The following is a 26359-nucleotide window of genomic DNA, read 5'->3' as shown; positions in this document are numbered from 1 at the left end:
CACAAGCATGACCACACAAGTGTGAGCACACCCGCAAGTGTGAGCACACCCCCAAGCGTGAGCACACGTGCATGTGCGCTGACAGGCCTTTAGCATCTCCGTCTCTCTCCATTTTGGAGAGGACCCCCTCCCTCTGAGGCCTGGCTCTGGGCCACACCCTCAGGACTGTCTGGGCTTGCAGGTTGTAGGGACGGGGAGCTGGGTCCTGGGCTACAGAGGGGCAGAGGGCCAGGGTGTCCAGGGCGGGGTGGGCAGCGCCGAGACCTCCAGCAGCTGGATCTGCCTCTGGGCCTCAGCCAGCTCCAGCTCTGCCCCCGTGAGCGTGCGGTCCAAGCGGCCCTTCTCCACGTTCAGACGCACCGTGTCCTCGTGACTGCGGAGCTTCTCCCTTTCCACCTAGGAGGGGAGGGCAGGGGCATCAGGGTGCCGGGGGAGGAAGGAGGTCCCGGGGCGGGGGGGCATCAAAGTGCCCAGGGAAGGAGGGAGGTCCCAGGGAGGGCATCAGGGTGCCCAGGAAAGGAGGGAGGTCCCAGGGAGGGCATCAGGGTGCCCAGGAAAGGAGGGAGGTCCCAGGGTTCTCAGGGAGGGGTGCTGAGTTAGAGGGGGCGGGGCCAGCGGGCAGCAGGGCTGGGACCCAGGGGCAGCCCAGGGAGGGCCCGAGGGGCACGGCCCACCTTGTCCAGCGTGCTCTTAAGGGCTGCCCGCTCCTTCTCCAGACGCAGGGCTGAGCGCTCCGCATCCCGCTTCTCAGCCTCCAGCTGGGCCAGGGCGCGCTGCAGGCTCCCCAGGCGCTCCTGCAGCTGCCGGCGCTCGTCCTGCACCTTCTGGGCCGTGTGCAGAGCCACAGCCTCAGCCTCCTGCCGCTGCCGTAGCGCCTACAGAAAAAGCCAGCAAGCCTCTGACCCCTGGGGCCTCAGGGTGGGCATCCAGAGCCCCATCATGCTGGGGGTGATGAGGCCAGCTGCCCGGCCAACTCACGAGATGAGGCTGTTATTAGGAGGCCCACAGCGGGGAACAGTCCCTGGGACCTCAGTCTGCACCTGAGTAATGGGGACACGGATGAAGGAGCCGCGCTGCCTCCTGGAGGCGCGGCCCAGCCGTGGGAGGAGGTGGAGCTGAGTGGGAAGGGCCCTGGCCCTCACCTCCTGCAGCTGCTGCCGCTGCCCCTCGGCCTCTGCCCGCCGCAGCTCCAGGTCGGCCAGCTCGCCCCGCAAGGTCTGCAGCTGCTCGCCCAGGGAGCTGCTCTGCTTCCGCGCCTCGGATGATGCCTGCCGCGCAGCCTCCAGCCGCTCCTGGGGGAAAGGGGGCGGTGCCAGGCTGCCTGGGGGCCCTGGGCAAAGGGCTCCCCGCTGCCCGGTACCTCCAGGCCAGGCTCAGAGCCCAAAACACGGGCAGTCCTCTCACCTGCATGGTAAGCCAGAGTGCAGGCCTGGCCACGGGCCCCCACAAGGCGGGGAGCCCCCAGACCCCAGCCCTGCTCCTGCGGGCCTGACCTGGGGCCCCACACCCCATCCTGGCCGTCGTGACCACCCCCACCCTCCTCTCACTGGCCAATCTGCGTACTGGGCCAGCACCCCCACAAAGGGCACACCCACAGATGGCTCCCAGGGGCCAGCTCTCCACCGCGTCCCCCACAGCTGGGCCCTGGGGCCCCCATACTTGGAGCACTTGGCGGTCATGTTCACAGGCAGTCAAGGCCTTCTGCAGCTGAACGTTCTTGTCCTGGGTGCTGGCAAGGCTGGCACTGCTCTGGGTCAGGGCCTCCGTCAGACCCTGCACCTTGTCCCGCAGGAGGCCCTCACTCTCCTCCACCTTGGCCAGGGCTCCGCTCAGCCGCTCTACCGTCAGCTGCAGAGTGCTTGCCTTCCTCTCGCCGTCTGCCACCTGGGGGAGGACGGATCAGGCAGTCCAGGTGTGCCCGAGCCAAGCCCTGCCACCTCTCTCCAGACGTTTGTCACAGACACTCCTGGTTCCCAGGCGCTCCCACAGGCTGTGCCAACAGCTGCCTGGCCCGAGGCGCACTGCCAGTTAAGTGCCCTCTTGCAGGGCACCGTCAACCCAGTTGTCCCAGAAGACGCACTGCCAGTTAAGTGCCCTCTTGCAGGGCACCGTCAACCCAGTTGTCCCAGAAGACGCACTGCCAGTTAAGTGCCCTCTTGCAGGGCACCACCAACCCAGTTGTCCCAGGCCCTGTGGTGGTCTCCGCACTGCTATGGAGGAGAAAGGGGAACCACCACCACCTGACAGTTTGTGTGTTCTTGGCATAGGCGGGTGATGGCGTAGGGCTAGAAGAGCTGCTGAACATTCCAGTTAGCGCTGAGCTTCCTGGCAGCCAAGGCAAAAACAGAAAAACCAAGCACCTCCCTGCTGGCCCAGAGGCTAAGGTGCCGCACTCCCGATGCAGGAGACGTGGGTTTGATCCCCGGTCAGGGAACTAGACCCCACCTGCTATGACTAAGACTTTGCATGCCACAGCGAAACATCCTGCATGGCTCAACCAAGCCAGTGCAGCCAAAATGGATACATATTTAAAGAAAGAAAAGAAAATGAGTGAAGTCTCTGTCTCTCCATACACCTCCTTTCAGAGCAGACTCCATCATCAAACAGTCAAGTCTAGTTTTTGCCCTGCCCCTGCTTAGCTCCGTGATCTCGGGCAGAGACCTCAGGTCTGCGAGCCTCCATGTGCCCATCTGGGAAATGGGGTGATGACGATACACACGCTGCCTCGCAGGGCTGCTGGGAGAGCGGGGCCCCCATGACGCCCTGGCTCGGGGCAGGTCGGGGGGACCCACCTGCCTCTGCAGCGAGTCCGCCCGCTCCTGGAGGGCCTGCGCCTGCGCCTCCCGGTCGCTCAGGCCCAGGCGGCTGCGCTGCAGTTCCCCCTCAAGTGCGCGCCGCTGCAGCTCCAGCTTGACGCTGCGGCTCTCGGATGCGTCCAGCACCTCCTTCAGACGCCGCTTGTCGCTCTCCAGCTTCGCCTCGTTGGCCTTCATCTTGCTGAGCTTCTCCTGGGGGTGGGGCAGGGTGATGGCAGACCACCCATGCCCCCCACACCCTTCAGGGCCCGTGGAGAAAGCGGGGGGCGGCCTGGAAGGGGCTGGCCCAACCACTCACCATGGGATCAGGGGTCAGCCCCTGACTCTCCTGGGGCCTCAGTGCCCCCCTGTTCACGGGGTTACTCGGGGACCCCAGGGCACTTTCCAGCTCCGCCCAAGTCTCACGGGCCATGAGGTCCAGGCTCAGCCTCCCTCCCTGCTCCCTATTGCACATCCAGGGAGCCCACACCTTGGGTGCTCACAGAGCGCTGGGGGGTGGGGTGTAAAAGTGCAGACTCCAGGGCCTCCCTGCTCTGCCCCATGGCGCTCTAGAGGGCAGCCCAGAGCTGCCTGGCGGGCAGGGGCCCAGGGTCCCCCTGGGTTGTAGGGGATGATGGTCCTTCCCACCCCAAGCAGGACGAGCCGGTGAGGGGGCCTGGGGATTGGGGACAGAGCAGGCAGACCAGAGCCCCTTTCTCCTGTCACCATTCCAGAGCTGGGCAGGTCACGGGGCTGCTCTGACCACAGCCCCCCAGGCCTGGCCCCCCGTCCGTGGGCTCGAGCCCCAGCCCTGCCGTGTCTGGGCCCCGCTGCCCCACACTGGCTCCTGCCCAGCTTTGTTCCTGGCCACCTCCCGCGCCCCTGCGGCTGGGCCCACGGCCAGAGCTGGAGCCGCAGACACAACAAGCCAGCTCAAGCTCGGCCCGGAGCCAGAGGCTGGGGGCGGGCTGCGGGGGCAGGCAGGAGGGCCAGGGGAGAGGGGGGATCTGTGCCTGCAAGAAGAGCTCAAGGCTCCAGCAGCCTGACCGTCAGTACCAGGGCCTGTGTGCCTGCCCCAGACACACACACACACAGGGACACACAGGCATCGCCCAGACACACATAAACCCCTAGAACAGCCCTGGTGTGACTACACAGAGACAAAGGAAACAGGCCCTGTGAGCACCGTCCGTGAGTTCCCAGTGTGCGTGCATGGCCTCCGGGAGAGAATTACTTGTCTCCCCCTTTCATAGATGAGAAAACTGAAAACCACAGGGCGAGGCAAGAACTCAAACCCATGTCTGTCAGCTGTAAATGCCCAGAGTCTTTCTTCTATAGCCTAATGACCTCAGCGTGAAACCAGACAACAAAATCTGAACGTGCTTTTGGAGAAAGTCACAAGCCAATCACTTCAATGGGTGCTGAGAGACCCACACAGACAGAACACAGACATGCACGGGAGCACTCACAGGCATCCACGCACAGGAGCACGCATGGGAGCACTCACTGACACACAGGCAGGGAGCACTCACTAACATCCATGCACTGGAATGCTCAGACACCCACGCACGGGAGCACTCAAGGGAGCACTCACAGGTATCCACACACGGGAGCACACAGACACCCATGCATGGGAGCACACAGACACCCACACATGGACATCCTTGTGTGGGAGCACTCACTGACACACAGGCAGGGAGCACTCACAGACACCCATGCACGGGAGCACTCACAGACACCCACACACGGGAGCACTCACAGACACCCACACACGGGAGCACTCACAGGTATCCACACACGGGAGCACACAGACACCCATGCACGGGAGCACACAGACACCCACACATGGACATCCTTGTGTGGGAGCACTCACTGACACACAGGCAGGGAGCACTCACAGACACCCACGCACGGGAGCACTCACAGACACCCACACACGGGAGCACTCACAGGTATCCACACATGGGAGCACTCACAGACACACACACACGGGAGCACACAGACACCCACACACGGGAGCACTCACAGATATACATGCACAGGAGTAGTCATAGACACCCACTCATGGACAGGAGCACTACAGACACCCACACACGGGAGCACTCACAGGCATCCACTCACGGGAGCACTACAGACACCCACACACGGGAGCACTCACAGACACCCCCGCAGGCATATCCAGGCCCCCACCCGCCGCCCTCCCCCTGCCTACCTGGCTGGCCTGGAGCTCGCTCTCGGTGGCCTGCAGGCTTCTCTCCAAGGTGGCCACGCGGTCCAGCACCGCCCGGCGCTCCCGCTCAGCGCGCCGCGCGTTCTCCTCCTGCTGCACCAGCTCGGCCTGCACCCCGCTCAGACGCCCATCCACGCTGCGCCGGGCTGCGGCCCCAACCTGGCCCGTCAGGCTTGGCCGAGACCTGAGCCCTTGGAGCCCTGGGGGTTGGGGGTCTGGACGCGGGGTCTCCCCACAGAAGGGTCCCCTGGAGGAGACCACCTCCCGCCTCCGTGGGAAGAGCCCAAGAGCGAGGTGAGGATGCTAGGGTAGACTCACCTTCCTCACTCTCGACCACGGCCTTCTCCAGCTGCCTGGCCCGCAAGGCCGCGCCGTCCCGTGAGGCCTCTGTCTCAGCCAGCTGCTGTCTCAGGGCGCTCGTCTGGATGCGAAATTCATCCTGCAGCCCGGGGGTCGGGCGGGGAGGAGACCGGGGAGGAGACCCAGCTCTGACTGCGGCTCCCTCCGCAGCCCCTCACCCCTCACTCGCTAACCCTGGGCCCCCTCCGCAGCCCCTTGCCTCTCATCCGCTCTCTCTGGGCCCCCTCCGCAGCCCCTTGCCCCTCATCTGCTAACCCTGGGCCGCAGCTCCTATGCAGCCCCTTGCCCCTCACCCGCTCTCTCTGGGCGCCCCGCAGCTCCTGCACGAACTCTTGCAGGGCCCCCCGCACTGCTTCCGGGTCCAGGTCTGCAGGTGCTGGGGAGATGGCCGGTCCTGGGGAGGGCGGCTGGGACCCGGGGCTGTGTTCCATGGGGTCGGGGCTACTGAGCCCTTCCACGCTTCCTAGAGGAGGAGACACGCTGGGGGACACAGGAGCCACTGGCCTCTGCTGTCTGCGGGGTGTCTGCACCATCCCAGCGCATCGTGCCTACTGTGCCCCGCCGCCCCTGTGAGCTCCCCGGGGCACCTGCTGGGTCCACTCAGCCTCTCGCTTCACCTTCGATCAGCACTCACAACCCTCAAAATCACACCCCTGTCCTGGCCACCCCCTGCTGCTTCCCTAGCATCAGTCTCTCTCCTTATAAGCTGGCCAGCTGATACCACCCACAGCTACCATGCTCCACAACATTCCTCCCTACAAAGGCGCTGGGGTCTGTGTATGTGCTATTCCCTTCTCTCCCCAAGACTTCTCTGGCCCATTCCTTTAGGCCTCAATGTAAAGAACACTCCTCAGAGGCCTCCCTGACCCCAGCCTTGGGTGGGGGTGAGCTCCTTCCCACCTCCTGGGGGTCCAGTGTCTGCCCCCCACCCCCAGACCACAAGCACCATGAAGGCTGCATCCCCAGGGCCCAGTCTGTGGGCAGACACTCCCTCGCTTCATTACCTCCCTGTACTGATGGCTAAGGGCTTCCCTGGTGGCTCAGATGGTAAAGTATCTGCCTACAGTGCAGGAGACCCAGGTTCAGTCCCTGGGTCAGGAATATCCCCTGGGGATGGGAATGGCAACCCACTCCAGTATTCATGCCTGGAGAAACCCATGGACAGAGGAGCCTGGAGGGCTACTGCCCATGGGGTCGCAGAGTCGGACATGACTGAGCGACTAACACGCGCTCTGAGAGCTCACAATGTGAGCATCTCCAGATGCTGGACCAGCGCTTTCCATACGCCACCTCTTTCCATCCTCACAGTAATTCCCTGAGAGGTAAGGCCCAATCTTCCCCCTTCACAGGCTGCACAGGCTCAGAGCAGATTCAGTCAGTTCAGTCACTCAGTCGTGTCCGACTCTTTATGACCCCATGAACCGCAGCACGCCAGGCCTTCCTGTCTATCATCAACTCCTGGAGCTTGCTCAAACTCATGTCCATCAAGTAGGTGATGCCATCCAACCATCTCATCCTCTGTCATCCCCTTCTCCTCCTGCCTTCAATCTTTCCCAGCATCAGGGTCTTTTCCAAGGAGTCAGTTCTTCGCATCAGGTGGCCAAAGTATTGGAGTTTCAGCTTCAACATCAGTCCTTCCAATGAATATTCAGGACTGATTTCCTTTAGAATGGACTGGTTGGATCTCCTTGCAGTCCAAGGGGCTCTCAAGAGTCTTCTCCAACACCACAGTTCAAAAGCATCAATTCTTCAGCGCTCAGCTTTCTTTGTAGTCCAACTCTCACACCCATACATGACCACTGGAAAAACCATAGCCTTGACTAGACAGACCTTTGTTGGCAAAATAACATCTCTGCTTTTCAATATGCTGTCTAGACTGGTCATAGCTTTTCTTCCAAGGAGTAAGCATCTTTTAATTTCATGGCTGCAGTTACCATCTGCAGTGATTTGGAGCCCAAGAAAAGAAAGTCTGCCACTGTTTCCATTACTTCCCCATCTATTTGCCATGCAGTAATAGGACTGGATGCCATGATCTTAATTTTCTGAATGTTGAGTTTTGATCCAACTTTTTCAGTCTCCTCTTTCAGTTTCATCAAGAGGCTCTTCAGGCCCTCTTCGCTTTCTGCCATAAGGATGCTGTCATCCGCGTATCTGAGGTTATTGATATTTCTCACTTCAATCTTGATTCCAGCTTGTGCTTCATCCAGCCTGGCATTTTGCATGGTGTACTCTGAACATAAGTTAAATAAACAGGGTGACAATATAGAGCCATGACATACTCCTCTCCCAATATGGAACCAGCCCACTGTTCCATGTCTGGTTCTAACTGTTGTTTCTTGACCTGAATGCAGATTTCTCAGGAGGCAGGTCAGGTGGTCTGGTATTCCCATCTCTCAAAGAATTTTCCAATTTGTTGTGATCCACACAAAGTCTTTGGCATAGTCAATAAAGCAGAAGTAGATGATCTTCTGGAACTCTCTTGCTTTTTCTGATCCAACAGATGTTGGCAATTTGATCTCTGGTTCCTCTGCCTTTTCTAAATCCAGCTTGAACATCTAGAAGTTCACAGTTCACGTATTGCTGAAGCCTGGCTTGGAGAATTTTGAGCATTACTTTACTAGCGTGTGAAATGAAAGCAATTGTGTGGAAGTCTGAACATTCTTTGGCATTGCCTTTCTTTGGGATTGGAATGAAAACTGACCTTTTCCAGTCCTGTGGCCATTGCTGAGTTTTCCAAATTTGCTGGCATATTGAGTGCAACACTTTCACAGCATCATCTTTCAGGATTTGAAATAGCTCAACTGGAACTCCATCACCTCCACTAGCTTTGTTCGTAGTGATGCTTCCTAAGGCCCGCTTGACTTTGCATTCCAGGATGTCTGGCTCTAAGTGAATGATCACACCATCATGGTTATCTGAGTCATGAAGATCTCTTTTGCATAGTTCTGCGTATCCTTTCCACCTTTTCTTAAGTGATTTGCCTGGCCTCAAAGCTTGGAAGATCCAGGGCTGAGACTGGAATCCAGGTGCCCCTATTTCCCTGCAGAAAAACAAACTCTGCTTGGGAGATGATGGGCAGTGAAAAGGGGGGGCAGGGCAGTCAGGACGGCAGGACGGCACCTAGAGGTCAACCTGGGAACTGCAGGACGAGGAGTCCGCCTGCCCTTAGCATCCTCTGCCCAGTGACACCCTAACGGCCTCGTAGCTCCGTGAGCACCCAAAGGACCCAGAGCAGGACATGGACTCACTGCCTCATCCTTCACAGTGAAGCCAGCACCTTGTGGGGGCCCGCAAGGTCTGCCTGAGCAGGTCCCGTGGCCGTCACTCCACCCCTCTCCACCTTGCCCACTGCATCCTGGCTGCCCGGTGGCCTCTGCGGGTCGCAGGGTGGGGGACCGCCACTCGGGACCCACCCACTCGCCCGCAGCCTCTTCTCCCTTCTTTCCCTACCGACCACCTCCTCAGTGAGGCTCTCCCTGCCCTCCCACACAAACCCCGAGCCCACAGCGCTGCCTTATCTTTAACAACAAGCATTTTCTTATTTCTTTTGCCACACTGCACAGTTTGCAGGATCTTCGTCCCCTGGCCAGAGATCAAACCCCTGCCCCTAGGAGCACAGAGCACTAACCAGTGGGAAGCCAGGGAATTTCCCCAAACACTTTTATTGTGATAAGACAAATATAACGAAACAGGGCTCCCTGACCATCTTTAAGTGGCATTAGTCATATTCACACTGTTTATATGAGCATCACCATCATCTGTTTCTAAATCCTTTCTATCACCCTGTTATGAACTGCATTCCCTCAAAATCCATATGTTGGAGTCCTAACCACCATACCTTAGAATTGGACCTTATTTGTCATGAGTTAAGATGAGGAGTCGTGTCTGACTCTCTGCAACCCCATGGACTGTAGCCCACCAGGCTCCTCTGTCCATGGAATTCTCCAGGCAAGAATACTGGAGTGGGTTGCCACTCCCTTCTCCAGAGAATTTTCCAGACCCAGGGATGGAACCCGCATCTCCCACACAGCAGGCAGATTCTGTACTGCCTGAGCCACCAGGGAAGCCCCATACTGGAGAAGGATGGACCCTAATCCAATATGACTGGTATCCTAATAAAAGGGGACATTTGGGGGACTTCACTGGGAGGCCAGTGGCTAAGACTCCATGCTCCCAATTCAGAGGGCCTGGGTTAGATCCCTGGTCAGGGAACTAGATCCCACATGTTGCGACTGAGACCTGGCCCAGCCACAAAGCGGGGTCTGGACACACCCTCAAGGAGAGCTCCAGGTGAAGACGGGGCACGCTCCGCCGCCAAGAAACTCCCACAGGCTTCGAGCCTGGAGCCAACTCTTCCCTCCCTCTGCAGAGGAAGGGCCTAGGACTTCTGGCCTCCAGACCCACGAGACACAAATTTCTCTTGTTTAAGCCACTCAGTTTGTGCTGCTGTGTTACAGCAGCCCCAGCAGACAAATACAACTGCAAACTCCATAACCAGTGAGCAGTAATCCTCCCTTCCCCACACCTCTGGCAACCTCTAAATTCTGTCTCCATGAATGTCTATTCTAAATGTTTTCTATAAGTGTAATTATACTATATTTGTCCCTTTTTTTTTCTTTTGGCCATGCCAAATGGCTTACAGGATCTTAGGTCACTCACCAGGGATCGAACACACACCTCCCCATGCAGTGGAAGTGCCGAGTCTTAACAACGGGATCCCAGGGAAGTCCTTATATTTGTCCTTTTGTGACCAGCTTACTTCACCTAATATAATCCTATTAAAGTTCATCCATGTCGCAGCACAGATCGAGATGACCCTCTTTCTTAAGGCTGAATAAACTCCATTGTATTCAAATACTACATTACCAATTCACCTGCTCATGCACACTTTGAGATGGTGTACAATGTCTATCCAAGTGCCTCTTTTTAATTCTCTTGGGGATATACCTAGGGGTGGAACTGTTGAGTCATATGGTAATTGGGCTCCAAAATCACCGCAGACAGTGACTGCAGCCACGAAATTAAAAGATGCTTGCTCCTTGGAAGGAAAACTATGACAAACCTAGACACCATTAAAAAGCAGAGACATCACTTTGCCAACAAAGGTCCGCATAGTCAAAGCTATGATTTTTCCAGTATCCATAAACAGATGTGAGAGTTGGACCACAAAGAAGGCTGAGCACTGAAAAATTAATGCTTTTGAATTGTGGTGTTGGAGAAGACTCTTGAGAGTCCCCTGGACTGAAAGATCAAACCAGTCAATGCTAAAGGAAATCAACCCTGAATATTCATTGGAAGGACTGATGCTGAAACTCCAACACTTTGGCCACCTGATTCGAAGAGCTGACTCATTGGAAAAGACTCTCATGCTGGCAAGGATTGAAGGCGGGAGACACCAGAGGATGAGATAGATAGCATCACGAACTCAGTGGACATGAATTTGAGCAAACTCTGGGAGATAATGGAGGACAGAGTCTGGCGTGCTGAAGTCCCCGGGGTCACCAAGAGTCGGACATGACTCAGCAACTGAGCAACAACAACAACAAATAGTAATTCTAAATTTTAGTTGCTTGAGGAACTGCCAAACTATTCTTTCACAGTGGCTGCATTATTTTACATTCCAACCAACAATATCCCTTGACTTTTCCTTACCTACTTTCTAGCCCTGGAGTCAAGGTGAGCCTGGGGTTAGGCTGAGACAAGATGAGGGCTTCCTGAAAGGCCGCCTCTCCCAGCGTCACCCCCTGGGCCTTGGGAGCAGATGGCAGGTGGGAGGATCTCTTCTGAAGTTCCTGGAGGGCGGTTGGGCTGAGTGTGTATCTTTCTAGGGTAGACATAGTGGCCACAGGCCGGAACAGAGGAGTGGGCAGCCGTGATGGGAGAAGGAAGAGGATGAGGAGCTGATGGAGAGAGGGCAGGAGTCAATCACAGAGGACAGACAGACCCAGAGGAGGTAAGGACGTTAAGATGCAGCACTCTCAGCCACTATGAAAAATAGTATGGAAGGTCTTCAAAAAATTAAAAATAGAGTTGCCATATGATCCAGCAATCCCACTCCTGGGCATATACCCAGACAAAAACATAATTCAAAAAGATACATGCAGACTGTGTTCTCAGTGGCACTGTTCATGTTAAGACATGGAAGCAGCCTAAATGTCCATCAACAGAGGAGTGGATAAAGAAGACGCAGCACATATACACAATGAACTACTGCTCAGTCACAAAAGAGAATAAAATAATGCCATTGGGAGCAACATGGATGTACCTAGAGATTATCACGTTAAGTGAAGTAAGTCAGAAAGAGAAAGACAAATACCATTTGATTTCACTTATATATGCAATCTAAAATACAGCACAGGGACTTCCTTGATGGTCCAGTGGCTAAGACTCTGCACTCCCAATGCAGGGAGCCACGGTTCAATGCCTGCTCAGGGAACTTGCCCAGTTACCTTAAAATCCAGCACGCCAAAAACGAAGACGGAAGATCCTGCGTGCCGCAACTAAGCCCAAGTACAGCCAAGTGAATAAATAAATATTTTTTTAAATATATGGCACAAATAAACTCTTATAAAACAGAAACAGGGCCACAAAAATGGATAACAAACCTGTGGATGTCAAGGGGGAGATGGTTAGGAGAGTGATGACCTGGGAGTTTGGCGTTATCAGATATAAGCTAGTTTATACAGAATGGATAAACAAGGAACTATATTCAATATTCTGTAATAAACCGTAACAAAAAAGAGCATTTTAAAATACACATACATACATAAAGTGAAGTAGAAGTCTCTCAGTTGTGTCTGACTCTCTGCGACCCCATGGACTATAGCAGTCCACAGAGTTCTCCAGACCAGAATACTGGAGTGGGTAGCCTTTTCCTTCTCCAGGGATCTTCCCAACCCAGGGATCAACCCCAGGTCTCCCACATTGCAGGCAGATTCTTTACCAGCTGAGCCACCAGGGAAGCCCAAGAATACTGGAGTGGGTAGCCTATCCCTTTTCCAGGGGATCTTCCCAACCCGGGAATGGAACCCAGGTCTCCCGCACTACAGACGGATTCTTTACCAGGTGAGCCACCAGGGAAGCCCAAGAATACTGGAGTGGGTAGCCTTTCCCTTCTCCAGCGGACCTTCCCTACCCAGGAATCGAACTGGTATCTCTTGCATTGCAGATGGATTCTTTACCAACTGAGCCATAGGGGAAGCCCACTTACATAGATATAACTGTATTACGTTACTCTACAAATTTGCAATTTGACATTGCAAATCAACTATGGTTCAATTTAAAAAAAAAAAAAAAAAAGGAGCACCTTCCACTTCCTTTAAAAAGCACGTGTGCCCGTTTGCCTCAGTGAGGGTGAGGGGCTGAGATGGGCTCGGGGGCGTGGCCCGGCTCAAGAGGGCGGGGCTGAGATGAGCTCAGGGGGCGTGGCCCCGGCTAAGGGGCCGGAAAGTGACTTGGGCCCCAGGTGGGCGGGCTCTGCGAAGCCACCAGAACCAGCCACAGGGCGGGGTCATCAGAGGAGGGGTGGCCCGGCACCCTGGGCCCAGGGTGCCTCGTGGCGGGACAGAGCTAGGCCTATGGGCGGACGAGGGGCGGAGGCCCCGCAAGGCCCGCCCGCTGACCCCAGCCTCCGTTCTCACCTCCTGCAGGCGTGCCCCGGGCTGGGGAGCCGGCCACCGGCCCCCCGAGCCCCAGGCCCCGGCGCAGGGCCGATCGCAGGCCGGCGAGCTGGGCCTCTGCCGCGCGCCGCTGCGCCTCCACGCGGGCCCGCTCAGCCTCCAGGCCCTGAGCCCGGCCCTCGGCTGCGCTGAGTCGCAGTCCCAGGTCCGCGGCCTCGGCCCGGGCGGCCTCCAGCTTGAGTCCCAGGCTGCGGGCATGGTCCAGCTGCTGGTTCCGGGCGCCGCGCGCCTCCTCCACGGAGCCCAGCAGGTCTCGCTCCCGGGCCCGGAACTCGCTTTCTTGCTCCTGCAGCTTCCGCTGGGCCCCCTGGAGCTGGAGTGGGGACAAGGCCCAGGAGTAGGGGTCAGCAAAGCCACCCCTCAACCGACATCCAGCCTCCCGGCCCACGGGCCCAAAGTAGGGTACACAGCACCTGTGGTCTCCACCCAAGCAGGAAATGCGCGAACGTCGTGAGTACGGAAGGAAACAGCGTCTCTCTCTGCCTTCTCTGTAGGTGCCTTGCAGTGTACACCATTTATTAGTAATAAACTAACAGCTAAGGCCTGCACAGATAGGACTTACTAGTGCCAGGCACTAAGTACTTCCCCCCCACCCAGAAAATCAAATCTAATTACCACTATGAATCATCTCCATTTTACAGATGAGGAAACTGAGACACAGGGCAGTTATGTACCGTGCCCAAGGCCACAATGCTAGAAAACTGAGAGCTAGGATTCAAAGTCAAGCACCCTGGCCCCAGAGCCTTTTCTCTTAACCACTAGACCACAGTGCCTCTCGTGCACATAATTTATCAATGAATCAGACAACGACAGGAAGCACTAAAAACTCCTTAGGAGCGACGTGCCTGACGACACACACGCCTCTGGTTCTGAGAATGAGCCAACCCCTCACTCACTGCCTTAGTTTCACTGAACACCATCCACCCTGGATGCCGAGACCTGCTCAGGGCCTGGTATACACCCCCCATCCTATAACTGCTCTGAGGCACAGAGAGTTCGAGTGACTCAGTCAAGGTCACACAGTAGGTTCAGTGCCAGAAAAGAGTGGAAAGAGTGTCGGCTTTGGAGTCAGACAGACCTGGGTGGCTGTGTGACCTTGGGTAAGTTCCCTTGACCTCTCTGAGCCTCAATATCTGGTTCTCTCTCTAAAATGGGGCTAATTATACCTACCTCATGAGACTGCTGGGAGAATCAAACAACTTCTGTCTACAAAGCTCTCCCCACCCCTGCTACGCAGTGCTTGTCATTATTATTATCATTATACTTGGGGAAGCAGTGGGGATCAGGGGCCAGTCCTAAGGAGTGACCTCTCAGAATGACTCCAGCACGACTTCCCTGCTGGTCCAGTGTTAGGACTCTGTTTCCACTGCAGGGGTCATGGCTCAATTCCTGGTCGAGGAACTAAGACCCCACATGCCAAGCAGCATGGCCAAAAAAAGACCCCACTATTGGAGTCCCCAGCCCCTTCTAACTGCCTGCGAGGACCCTCCCGTCCAGGCCGCCTGCCCACCATCTGGTTACCTCCTGCCGAATTGCCTCCAGGTTGGCCTCACCCTGCAGCAACTTCTGTCGCAGGCCCAGGGCCTCCCGTCTGCCCTCCTTCTCTGCCCGCTCGCCCACCGCCAGGCGGCCCTGCAGCTCCAGCAGCTCTCGGCCCAGCCTAGCATTCTCGCTGTCCAGCATCTTCATCTGGGAGAGAGTGGGCACAGGCAGGACTGAGGACCCTTCTCAGCACCATGCTCCCTTTGAGTCCAGGGTGCCCGTGAGTGCCACAAGCTCCAATGGCAGTCCTTCAGCTCTGCCCCATGACCCTCCCAGTCCAAACCTGGCACTGAGGGAACTCAGGACCCGCTGCTCTGGAGACCACGACCACGTGTGCGTGCTTACTGTCCGACTCTTTGCAGCCCCATGGACTGTAGCCCACCAGGTTTCTCTGTCCATGGAATTATCTGGGCAAGAACACTGGAGTGGGCTGCCATTTTCTCCTCCAGGGGATCTTCCTGACTCAGGGATGGAAGCCACATCTCTTACATCTCTTGCATTAGCAGGCAGATTCTTTACCACTGAGCCACCTAGGAAGCTCTAGGGATACATACATTGAACACAACCCTAATCCACTGGAAGCCCGTGCCTGATATCTCCAGCCAGGTCAGACACCTGGGCACCAGTGAGCTCAGTGTACCACCTAATCATAGCTACCTACCATGGAGAGTGGTAGGAGTTCTGCAGGGCAGGGACTCCGGGGCATCTTTCACCTCCACAGTGATGCCTAACTTTTGTGGAGTGTCCATCACACGTCTGGGTCATCTTTCACCTCCACAGTGATGCCTAACTTGTATGGAGTGTCTATCACACGTCTGGGTCATCTTTCGCCTCCACAGTGATGCCTAACTTTTGTGGAGTGTCTATCACACGTCTGGGTCATCTTTCACCTCCACAGTGATGCCTAACTTTTGTGGAGTGTCTATCACACGTCTGGGTCATCTTTCACCTCCACAGTGATGCCTAACTTGTATGGAGTGTCTATCACACGTCTGGGTCATCTTTCGCCTCCACAGTGATGCCTAACTTGTGTGGAGTGTCTATCACACGTCTGGGTCATCTTTCACCTCCACAGTGATGCCTGACTTTTGTGGAGTGTCTATCACACGTCTGGGTCATCTTTCACCTCCACAGTGATGCCTAACTTGTGTGGAGTGTCTATCACACGTCTGGGGCATCTTTCGCCTCCACAGTGATGCCTGACTTTTGTGGAGTGTCTATCACACGTCTGGCCCTATTCTAAGTGCTTTGGTCATGTGAACTCATTAATACAGGATAGGTACTGACATCATCCCTCTTTAACAGACAAGAAAATGAAAACTCAGAGAGGTGAAGTGACTTGCCCAGTCACACAGCCCACAAGCAGCACACTGGGATTTGATCTCAGACAAACAGAATCAAAGGGACGTTTCTAGCCCCCTATTTCCCCAGGAGCAGGTGGGGCTGAGGTCTACCTACCCTGCAGCACCATAGCAAAGGGAACTTGAAAACGTGCTGTCTCACCCAAAACCCCAGCAAGAGCCTGGCACACGGGTGTGAGCTCCCTTCAGAGAGTCCTGTGGTTTCCCAGGACTTGAGCCTCACAGGAGGGGGCTTGGGTAGAGGGGTGCACTGGTGGAAGGTGGGGGGGATCTGTTATTCAGGCTGTAGTATCGGGGGGAGGCAGAGCCTGGGTGCCAAAGGGGGCTGTTTCCTGTCCTGCTGGTCTTCTGGAGTGGGGAAGCCTGAGTCTCAGTGACCAGGGCAGTGCCCAGTATACAGTGGGCACTTGTTAAATGCTTGCTGCTTTTGACGGCCTTGGAGGTCATCTAATTCAGAGCTCTGCAAGCTGCAGGCCAAGATTCCACAGGCCAAATTCCACTAGTCACCTGTTTCTATAAGGGTTTGAGCTAAGGATGGTTTGTGTTTTTAAGTAGTTAGAAATGACTCGTTTTTACATGGTCGAAAGAAAAGCAAAGGAAGAATATTTCTGACGCGTGTAAAGTGTATAAAATGCAAATTCCAATGTCCACAGGCGAAGTTTTAAGGGAACACACTCCACTCACGTAGGTACCATCCAGGCCTGCTTTCTCCCTATGATGGCAGAGTAGAGTAGTCGCGACAGAAACTGTAAGGCCCAGGAACCTGGAAATATTTACTATTGGGAGCTTTTCAAAAAAACGGTTTGCCAGCTCCTGACCTAGTTCATGGGATCTGCACCTCTGGTTGTTCACAGATTCCTTTGAGAACTGGCTAAGAGCTCCGGACCCAATCTTTGGAGATATGTGAACAAATGTGTACACTAAAGTACACACACACGCACAGTTTCATGGTTTGAGGACTCCTCAAAGACCACCCATTAATACCAAGGACAGGTAACAGGCCTTGTTACAGTTCAAGCCCTTGGTTTTGACTACGCAAGGGGCCGCGGCTCCAGGAAGGGGGTGTGGTGGACTTCAGGCGCACAGCGAGTGCCGGTGGGGGGACAGGTGAGGGGACGGGGGTGGGGTGGGTGGGGTACCTGCCGCCGGAGCTCCTGCAGCTCCCGCCGGGCCTCCAGCCTCGAGCGCTCCACCTCCTGCAGCCCGGCCCGCAGCTCCCCGGCCTCCTTGCCCACAGCCACCCGGGCCTCCTCCAAGAGCACCAGCTTCTGCTCCTTGTCCTCGTTGGCAAGCTTCAGGCTGGAGGGGGCAGAGGGCAGAGGGCAGAGGTGGCCCCCGGTCCTGGGGAGGGTACCCTGAGTGACCCTGTACAGCAGCCCTTCCCCAGGTTTCTGGAGTGGCTCTGACAGCCTCCTGCCTGCAGGTGCCCATTGCCGCCTGCCAAGCAGTCCTCCCTTGGGCCAGGCCCTCCAGGGACGGGGAGCAGACCCTCGGTGGGGAGAGGTGGACCAGACGGCACACTGGCTTCCAGGGCGATGCCAGTAGGTGGGGCCAGGGTCTGAACGCTCCCCCAACCAGACCGGCCATCACCACTCCCCTTCCTGCAGGGAAGGAAAATCACCTCAAACCAGGCAAGTCTGAGCTTGCTCAGAGGGTAGAGACACCCCACCTGTGCGATTCCCCCAGAACCCTGGGGGTGCAGTTAGTCCCGGGGATGAGGTTCAGGGAAGTGAGGGGCGGAGCTTGGTGAAGGGGCGGGGCTCGGTAAAGGGTCCGCCGGCCGAGACCCCACCTGACCCGCTCGCTCTCTGCCGTCTTCAGGGCCGCGCGCAGCTCCTCGTTGGAGCGTCGCAGGGCCTCAATCTCCCTGACGCCCTCGCTCAGGCTGCGCCGCAGCTCGGCCACCTCCTGGCGCTGGGCCTCGCGGCTGTCCTGGCCCTCCCGCACCTTGCGCTGGGCCTCCAGCAGCTCCCGCCGCAGCCCGCTGCGTGCCTCTTCCAGCAGGCGCAGCTGGGTCCGAAGCTCTTCTGCCTGTGAGGACAGCGGGTGTCCACAGCCGGGGGCCGGGCCCCCTCGGGCTGGGTGCGAGCCCGCCCATTCCCGTCTCCGGGGCCACAGGGCGCCTGCCCCATCCCTCTGCCGCGACTGGGCCTGCAGGTGAGCAGGTTATGATTTGGGGCAAAGCATCCTGGAGTCAGCGGTGCTCTGGCCTGAAAGAATCATCAACCAGGGCTTCCCTGGTGGCTCAGACGGTGAAGAGTCCGCCTGCAATGCGCGAGACCCGGTTCAATCCCTGCGTCAAGAAGAGCCCCTGGAGAGCAGAACGGCTACCCACTCCAGTATTCTTGCCTGGAGAATTCCATGGACAGAGGAGCCTGGTGGGCTACAGTCCCTGGGGTCGTGAAGTCAAACACAACTGAGCAACTGACACTACTGCCACCTAATCATCAGCCAAGAGCGCCCTGCAGGGATTCTCGTGGTGGTCCAGTGGTTAGGACTCCACACTTCCCCTGCAGAGGGCACGGGTGTGATCCCTGGCTGGAGAAGTTGCCACATGCTGTGCAACGCAGCCCCCCCAAAAGATCGGTCAACCTAAGGATCAACCTTAACACGTTATTGACCAGAGATGTATTAATACAACTTCTGTTACCTGAACGTGTTGACCAAAGACGTCTCAATATTCACTTACAAATTGCTGGCCACAGGCATCAGTTTCCGCAAAAATCCCTGGTCAATAACGAGTTAAGAAGGCAGGGGCCCCGCCAACCTTTCTGTGAGAGCTCAAGCTCCACATGTACACAGAAGGCCCTTAATAAATGTTTGCTGCTTCCCTCCCTTCCTTCGTTCCCTTACTCTCAAGGGCACCTTCTGGGCCCCCAGCAGCCTCAGCTGTGCTGCGCAGAGGGGCGAGCAGGCAGGCGGGCGGGTGGGCGGCTCACCTCGCGCAGGCAGGACTCCCGCTGGCGGCCCAGGTCTCCAGCCTGCTCCCGCAGCCTCTTCACCTCCTGGGCATGAGCCGCGGCGGCCTCCTCCAGCTGGGCCCGCAGGTCCCGCAGCTCGGACGTCAGGGCGTTCACGGTGCTCTAGGATCGATGGCTCCTCAGACTTGGCGCTGTGGTGTCCGACCCCGCCCTGCCCCCGCCAGCCCGCCCCTGACTGCTGCTGGGCTAGCAGGGCACTGTCCACTGTCGGCTCCCAGCACGGCCCCGCACGCCGGCACGTCAGGCCCTCTGTGATCTCCTGACACCCAGCAAGTGCTCTGCACGCAGCTCGTCTTCCCCAGGCTAGGGGTTCACAGGGCCCAGCTGTATCCTCTGCCTCCAGTGGGGACCCCCAAGTAAGGCTGAAGCCTCCTGCACAGCCTGGAAGCTGCCGCAGGGCACAGCCACGCCTCCGTCCCCAAGCCCCGCCCCTGCCCGGGCCACGCCCACCCAGGGGCCACACCTCCGCCACGCCCTGGCCTATGCCCGCCCGCCCAGGCCACACCCCCACCCACCCCGACCCCGCCCGCCCTACCCTGTCCTGCTCCTGGCGGTTCTGGGCATCCCGCTTTTGTCGCTCCATCTCCAGGGAGACGGCGGCCAGGCTGTGCCGCGTCCCCATCAGCTTCTCGGACAACGCCGTCTTCTCGGACTCCTTTAGGGACAGGGCCTGGGGAGAGGCGGGAGCAAAGGGCTCAGGGCCCTGGGAGGTCCTGGGGGATTCTTGGGCCTTTCCCCACCCTGCCCTGGGAACGGTGCCCCCGGGGGCTTGGGGCCCTGACCGGCCACCGCAGGTGGAGCCAGGGTCAAGGCGCAGCCCCAGGAAAGCGCTGGTGCACTGTTGTTACAACAGCAGTTACAACCTGGACACAGACACAACCTAAGAGATCGCACATCCTGAAGGGCCTTTCATTACTCCCATTTTACAGATGAGGCTACTGAGGCTCAAAGAGGTAAAGTGACCTGCCCCGGATTACGTGGCGGGTAAGGAGAGACGGGCGCAGCCTGCCCTGTCTCCATTTCGTTACAGAAGGTCAGGAGTTAGTTCTTTCTGAGGAGGGTCAGCTGCTGCACGTGGGCTCTGTGGGGACAGCTCGTAGGCGGTCACGGGGACGCCACACCGGGCCCGGGGTGGAGGAAGGGTGAGCGGAGGGGGTTAGCTTTTCGGGAACAACACTCATGGTGTCAGGATTGTGGTGGTTATGTGTTACGCTCCCGCCGTGTGCCAGGCCCACCCGCTGGACATGGGGATCTTGGTGACACCTCACAAATGCCCCTTGAGTTCCCACTGTGAGGTGAGGAAACTAAGGCCCGGAAAGGACTCCTGGCTGCAAGCCTGGGTGGCGAGCAGGGCCTGGCCCCTCAGGCGGCCGCCGGAGCCCACGCACCTGCTGCTTCTCAGTCTCGGCCAGGAGCAGGCCCTCGTCACGCTCCTGCTGCAAGGCGGCCATCTCCTCACTCAGCTCTTCCTTCTCGGCCTCCAGCCGGGCCAGCAGCTCCTCCCGCTCCCGCTGGAGCTGACCCTGCAGGCGGGCCCGCTCTGCGCCCAGCTCCCGCCACGCCGCCTCCTGAGGGCCAGGCAGAGGTGTGCGTGACCCACACGGCTGGGCGGGCAGCTGCTCTCCACCCTCGGGGCGGCCGGGCCTCGGGGCAGGTGGGGTAGGTGAGAGGAAGGGTTATGACGGGGACATGCCGGGGCTGTGCAAGCCCCAAGGAGCAGCAGCTAGTGGGCTGAGAGGATGGGGGCTGAGTGGAGCGGGAGCAGAAAATGTTTCCTGGAGGAAACAAGCAGCAGTCAGTCAGGTAGAGAAAAAAGAAAAAGGACCCTGGGCCAGAGTACAGCCCCAGAGGCAGCTTGGAGGAAGGAGGAAGATGAACAGGGAAACCGTGATGTTTACGGTCCCTGGAGCTCGAATTACAAGGTGGACAGGGTGAAGGCCAGGGCCAGAGCCACACGGAGCAGTCAAGCCAGACCACGCCAGACCAGTGGGCGTTCGGGAGGAGTGATCTGATTCCTAGGGACAGGAGAGGCCTCAGGCCAGGGTGATGAGGGGCAATCTGAAGTTTAGAACAGTGGGTTGCTGTGGGCTTCCCTGGTGCTGCTAGTAGTCAAGAACCAACGTGCCAGTGCAGGAGACATAAGAGACTCGGGTTCGATCTCTGGGTCAGGAAGATCCCCTGGAGGAGGGCATGGCAACCCACCCTGGTCTTCTTGCCTGGAGAATCCCACGGACAGAGGAGCCTGGTGGGCTACAGTCCATGGGGTCGCAAAGAGTCGGGACACGACTGAGCGACTTAACACGCACACACGCAGAGCGTGGAAGAAGGCCTGGGACCAGGGGTCTGGGCAGAGTGTGCTGGGTTGGCAGTGAGGACTGAGGAGGCCTGGGTCTGGGAGCCACAGATCTGCTGACATTAAGAGGCCGAGTCTGGGGTTGCAGGGAGAGGGAGGGTGGGCACGGAGTCTGGCCCCCAGGACTGGGTGGGTGAGACCCACAGGCAGCACAGGCAGAGCCCACCCGGGGCCTGAGGGGGGCGCCTGGCCCCGTACACGTCCTAACAGCTGTGAGGACTCCCTGCATAAAACGCAGTGCCACCCCTGCTGGGGGAGGGGGGCTCCATCCACCCAAATCCAAGAAGACGGGGTGCGTGGGCCCCTGGTGGAGGGGGCCACAGTCCGAACCCTCTGTCAGAAGCAGCCCAGTCCAAGACGGGTGAGGCAGGGCCCTGCCCAGAGGCCAGCCCAGGGAGTGTTTCAGTGCAGTAACCACCACCAGCATCCAGAAAGCGCCTGCTCTGTGGGAAGCCGTTCGTGTAGTTGGGCTGGCCAAAAAGTTCATTCAGGTCTGCCATTCCATGCCGAACAAGCTTTCTGGCCAGCCTCAAACTATCACCGTCCCCCACGGTTACGACGAGGAAGTGAAGGCACAGAGGCCTTTGGTAGCGAAACCAGCAGGCGGCCAAGATCAGGTCTGAGCCGGGCTACACAGCTCCAGAGCCGGTGTGCTCAGACACCACTGCTCTGCTCTTCCAGTGACCCGGCCCCTCACTTTTCTATGTGCTCTGGTCTCCAGAATTTACTTTCATATGCAAATAGCGCTTCTTCACAAATTAAAGTGCTTTCCTGCTATACATTACATCAACATTTTCCAAACATGTCTGTGGACCTCCTGCCTCGGATCACCAGGGCTGAAACAGACTGGGGCCTGGGAATCTGCATGGTTGATAAGAAGGGGCCCCTGATGGATCCTCCCAGCTGCCCATAGGACCTCTGAAACACAGATGAAGTTCCATTTCACAGATTTGGAGACTGGGGCAGAGTGAGAAGGCTGACTTGCCTGAGGTCACAGAGGAGCTAAAGCCAGTGGTTCAGAGCCACCCCCCATGCAGCCCTCCCCAGTCTGCCCCAAGCCAGCAGCCCGAACCTTCTCTCGCTGGAGTCGCTGCAGATCCTCCTCGTGGGCTGCCCGCTGCTCCCGCAGAGAGGAAAGGGCCTCCCGCTCAGTCTGAAGCAGCTTCTGGGCCGTCAGCTCCTTGTCCAGAGCAGCCTTCTCCTCTGCAGCTGCCATCTGCTGTCGCAGGCCCGCCAGCTCCCCTGTACAGGAGAGATGGGATGGAGTCAGGTTTGGGGGGAACTCCCCAGTGGGCCAGCAGACACGGGCCAGAGGAGCCACAGGGGCAGAGTCCCAGAGGGGAAAGGGTCCCTCTGGTTTTAAGGCTGAGTTCCCTGGAGAGCCTCCTTGCCCTCTCTGGGCCACAGTTTCCCCATCGGCTGCATGGCCCAGTGGCCCTACCCACCTGGAACGCCATCGAAATGCTGAAGAAGGGGCCCCAAAACGGGGAGAACACAAACATACAGCAACCCCCGTCACTGAGCGCTTACTCGCCAGGCACCTGGCGGGCACGTCACAGCTTCACATCACGCCTAGGCGGCTTACCCCCACTCCCCAGATGAGGACAGGGAGGCTCAGGGGAGACATGGGACCTCCCAAGGCCGCACAGCTTTCCGCAAGACGTCACCTTTAGTGACTGACTGCAATAGTATGCTTGGGGGACTGTCAGCACTAATGAAGATGGCCGCGACGAGGGTGTGCCCCACTGTGGGCCAAATCTAGAAACCATCCTGGGGGCTGGAGGCCACCAGGCACTGTCAGCATTCCCCTTCTTGAGGTGCTCAGTAAATGCGGAGCGAGAGAAAACCCCGAGTTCAGAGACTGCGGGCAGTGAAAGCCATCATAAAAGCAGCTGATGGTGGCTCCACAGAGAGTTCAGGGCTCTCTAAGGGTTCTGATGACGATAAGCAGCAGGCATCAGGCCAAGGCCATGCTTCCCTCACCTCATCCTGATGCAGCCTCAGGAGGCGGGGCTCCTCATCTCTAACTGTCAGATGAGGAGCCCACAGCCCACAAAGAGGAGGGGCTTGGAGCCGGGTCAGCCAGAGCCAAGGATCCCAACTTCAAGGAGAGCCCAAGACTCCACGGGGTACGGTCTGGGTGGAGCCCGGTGTTCCCCGCCCCTTGCCCCAGGCCTGCCTACCGGTCAGGGCCTCCTTGGCCAGCAGCAAGGCCCGCCCGTCTGCCTCTAGCTGTTCCCGCCGGGACTCAAGCTGCGCCAGCTGCCTCTGCACCTCAAACAGGCTGCTCTCCAGGGCTTCCTTCTCCGATCTGCAGCACACGCCATATCTGAGGCCTGGGACGCAGCCCCTCAGGCCCCAGCGGATTCCGGGGTGTGGCCAGGCAGGGCCAGGTGCCACCCTACCTGCCCAGCCAGGTCCAATGCGTGGGCGGGGCTGGTCACCGGGCAACCCTGGCCAATCCCCCCGAGGGGGGCCAGGCAGAGCCCAAGGCCTTACCGCAGGCGTGCAGCCTCCTCTGACAGGGCCCGGCCTTCACGCTCAGCAGCCGCCAGCTGCACTGCCAGGCCGGCCCTCTCCTTGGCCAGCGCCTCCTTCTCCCGAGTTGCCCGCTCCAGTGCCTCCGTCTGCCGCTGCGTCTCCTGTCGGGCCTGCTCCAGCTGCTGCTCCCGCTCACTCAGCTGCCGGGAGAGCTGGCCCCCACCAGGTGCCATGAGCACCACCCCTGGGGTCTCCCCTGCTTATCCTGAAGCATCCCAGCCCCGGGCCTGACCCAGCCCTGGCCTGGCAGGCAGGAGACCAGGCTCAAGCCCAGGTCTACCCTGATGTGCTGTGTATATCCTGACAAATCGCAGCCTTCTCTGGACCTGCAGTGCACAGGGTCCTCGCTCAGTCTGGGTAGTAACCGAACCCTTGCTGTTCCCCCAGCACATCCAGGGAAGGCGGGTATATAACACAAACCACAGGAGAGCGGCCCTGCAGGCCACAGGGAGGGGCTTGGAGCCCAGCTCCCGCGCCACATGGGCTGCTCGCTAGCAACCCCTCCCAGGAAGCCAGGCCCTCCGGGACAGGCACCCTAAGGTCCCTTCCAGCTATGGTTTCCCAGCACATCTGATTTCAGTTGTGAACTTCTCTACCGATTATCGTATCTTTGCAAAGTGGTGACTCATTTCTCCAAGTGTTTACACGGCGCACTCTTCAGAACAACCCTCTGGGAATAAGAACTACCATCCCTATGTTGCAGATGGGGCCACCAGGACATGGGGGCCTTGGGGAGCTTGCTCCAGGTCCCAGCTTGCAGAGGCGGGGCTGGATTTCAGCGGGGAATCAGGCTCCAGAGCCTGTGACTTCTGGCGTCTAGAAGCCCTCCAGAGCTGCCCCCTCACCCACCTGGGCGAGCTGCTCCTGCAGCCGGCAGCGCTCGCGGTGCAGCTCGGGGAGCTGGCGCTCCAGCGCCTCCCGGCCCCGCTCCGCCGCCCGCAGGGAGCCCTCCAGGCCCTGCCGCTCCACCTCCTGCTCCAGCCGCTCCTGCTGCAGCCGCTCCTGCTCCTCCCGAGACGCGGCAGCCGCCTGCTCCACCTGCTGCTGCCGGCCCAGCAAGGCCACCTTCTCCTCCTCCAGCTGCGGGTCAGGTGGGGCTGAGAGCAGGGGCAAGCCCAGCCCTCGTTCCGGGAAGGGGCCACCCGTCACCCACACTGGGCGGGAGGACAGGGGAGGTTCCTGAGGGCCAAGCGCGGGGCCGGAGGCCATCAGGCCATTGGGGAGGAGACACAGGGACCGCAGAGCTTCTTTTCCATCAGACCACGAGGAATAAGACAGACAAAGTCCGAGACAGAGGGACGGAGGTATCCAGGGAGGGGTGGGCTGGGGCTGGGGACGCGGGGCGGGGGGAAGGCAGGAGGGTCCACAGGCCCACCACGTACCTGGGCGACGAGGTGGTTCAGAGCCAGCTTGTCCTGCGCCAGACCCTCATTCAGGGCACTCAGCTTGGACAAGGAGTCCCGCAAAGAGGCCTCCTCCGCCCTCAGCTTGGCCGTGGAGAGCTCGAGTGCCACGCGGCCGGCCTCCGCCTGCAGGGTCGGGACCAGCGGCCAGTCAGGCGGAGAAAGCAGGGAAGAGATGCAAGGGACACGGAGATGCAGAAGGATGAGGAGAAGGGTAGAGAGATGGGCGTAGAGAGAGGTATGGGGAGACAAGGCCCTCAGACAGGGTGGGGGACGTGAGAAGGGAGACGCAACAGGAAACAGACAGAATCCCTGCAGATGGCCTGCTGTCCACACAGAGCTGGACAAGGGCTGACAAGGCTGGCTCCTGCCACGGGGCACGGCCCGAGGTCAGAGGGTACCAGAGCGGGGTCGCGGGTGGGCCTGCTCAGGGCCTAGACCACAGGGAGTGGGACAGGCACCAACCAAGAACTGTGCCCCCAGCCCTCAAAGACCCCAGGACCCGTGCCCAGAGATGGGGCTGGACGACTTGAGTCACAGGCCCTGCCCCAGAAGCATCTGGAAAAGCAGAGGTATGACCAGGCCTGGAGGGCAGTTCACTTATGGCTGTGATCAGAGGTCAGCCTGAGTCCAGGAGGAAGGGGTCAGTCTGTGGCCAGAGGGAGGAGGCCTGGGGCCAGGGCAGAGGTGGGCTTGTGGCAGGGTAGCAAACGGGGACCCACCTTGGCCAGCGCCTCGGCCACCTCAGCCTTCTCGGCCTGCAGCATGTCCCGCTGCAGCGTGGCACCACTCAGCGCCTCCCGCACCTCCACCAGCTCCTTCGCCAGCCCTGAGCGCTTCCCTTCCAGCTGCTCCAGTTGTCTGTGGCTGTGGGACAGAGGGCAGGGGGTGCTCCAGGTCACTCCCCTGAGTCTCCCACAGCCAGACATGCTGGAGCAGTGAGGGGCCAGGCACAAGGCAGGAGCCTCACCCGCAGGGGCAGCCAAGCCCATGGTGACTCTGAACCTCAGTTTTCACATCTGCAAAGTGGGTAACACCCACCTTGTGAAGTTGTTAAAAGGACGCGTGTCCTTATTGTAACCTGACATACCCCCCAAGGGCCTTCAGAAACAAG

General features: G+C 58.7%; 1 protein-coding gene across 1 annotated transcript in view; it reads right to left on the bottom strand.

Annotated features, from left to right (window-relative positions):
* Positions 1-26359, bottom strand: part of CROCC (ciliary rootlet coiled-coil, rootletin) — a 55748-nt gene that overhangs the window by 3169 nt on the left and 26220 nt on the right. The window contains exons 17-37 of the mRNA XM_086364112.1: positions 25968-26112; positions 25225-25371; positions 24692-24922; positions 23801-23994; positions 23485-23612; positions 22374-22543; positions 20337-20516; positions 19484-19618; positions 18907-19050; positions 17760-17998; positions 17107-17266; positions 14586-14753; positions 13026-13377; positions 5679-5848; positions 5344-5464; positions 5008-5171; positions 2793-3008; positions 1660-1884; positions 1143-1292; positions 675-875; positions 265-396 (exon numbers count right to left, since the gene is read on the bottom strand). Of these exons, the coding sequence (XP_086220238.1) occupies positions 265-396; positions 675-875; positions 1143-1292; positions 1660-1884; positions 2793-3008; positions 5008-5171; positions 5344-5464; positions 5679-5848; positions 13026-13377; positions 14586-14753; positions 17107-17266; positions 17760-17998; positions 18907-19050; positions 19484-19618; positions 20337-20516; positions 22374-22543; positions 23485-23612; positions 23801-23994; positions 24692-24922; positions 25225-25371; positions 25968-26112 (3772 nt within the window). The remainder of the gene's footprint in view (positions 1-264; positions 397-674; positions 876-1142; positions 1293-1659; positions 1885-2792; positions 3009-5007; positions 5172-5343; positions 5465-5678; positions 5849-13025; positions 13378-14585; positions 14754-17106; positions 17267-17759; positions 17999-18906; positions 19051-19483; positions 19619-20336; positions 20517-22373; positions 22544-23484; positions 23613-23800; positions 23995-24691; positions 24923-25224; positions 25372-25967; positions 26113-26359) is intronic.

This window comes from Bos grunniens, chromosome 2 (assembly GCF_055505025.1).
Source record: "Bos grunniens cultivar Pamir isolate PY7600 chromosome 2, Bosgru_T2T1.0, whole genome shotgun sequence".
Lineage (NCBI taxonomy): Eukaryota > Metazoa > Chordata > Mammalia > Artiodactyla > Bovidae > Bos > Bos grunniens.
The sequence above is the reverse complement of the archived record's forward strand: the minus strand, read 5'-3'. Positions and strand labels throughout refer to the sequence as shown.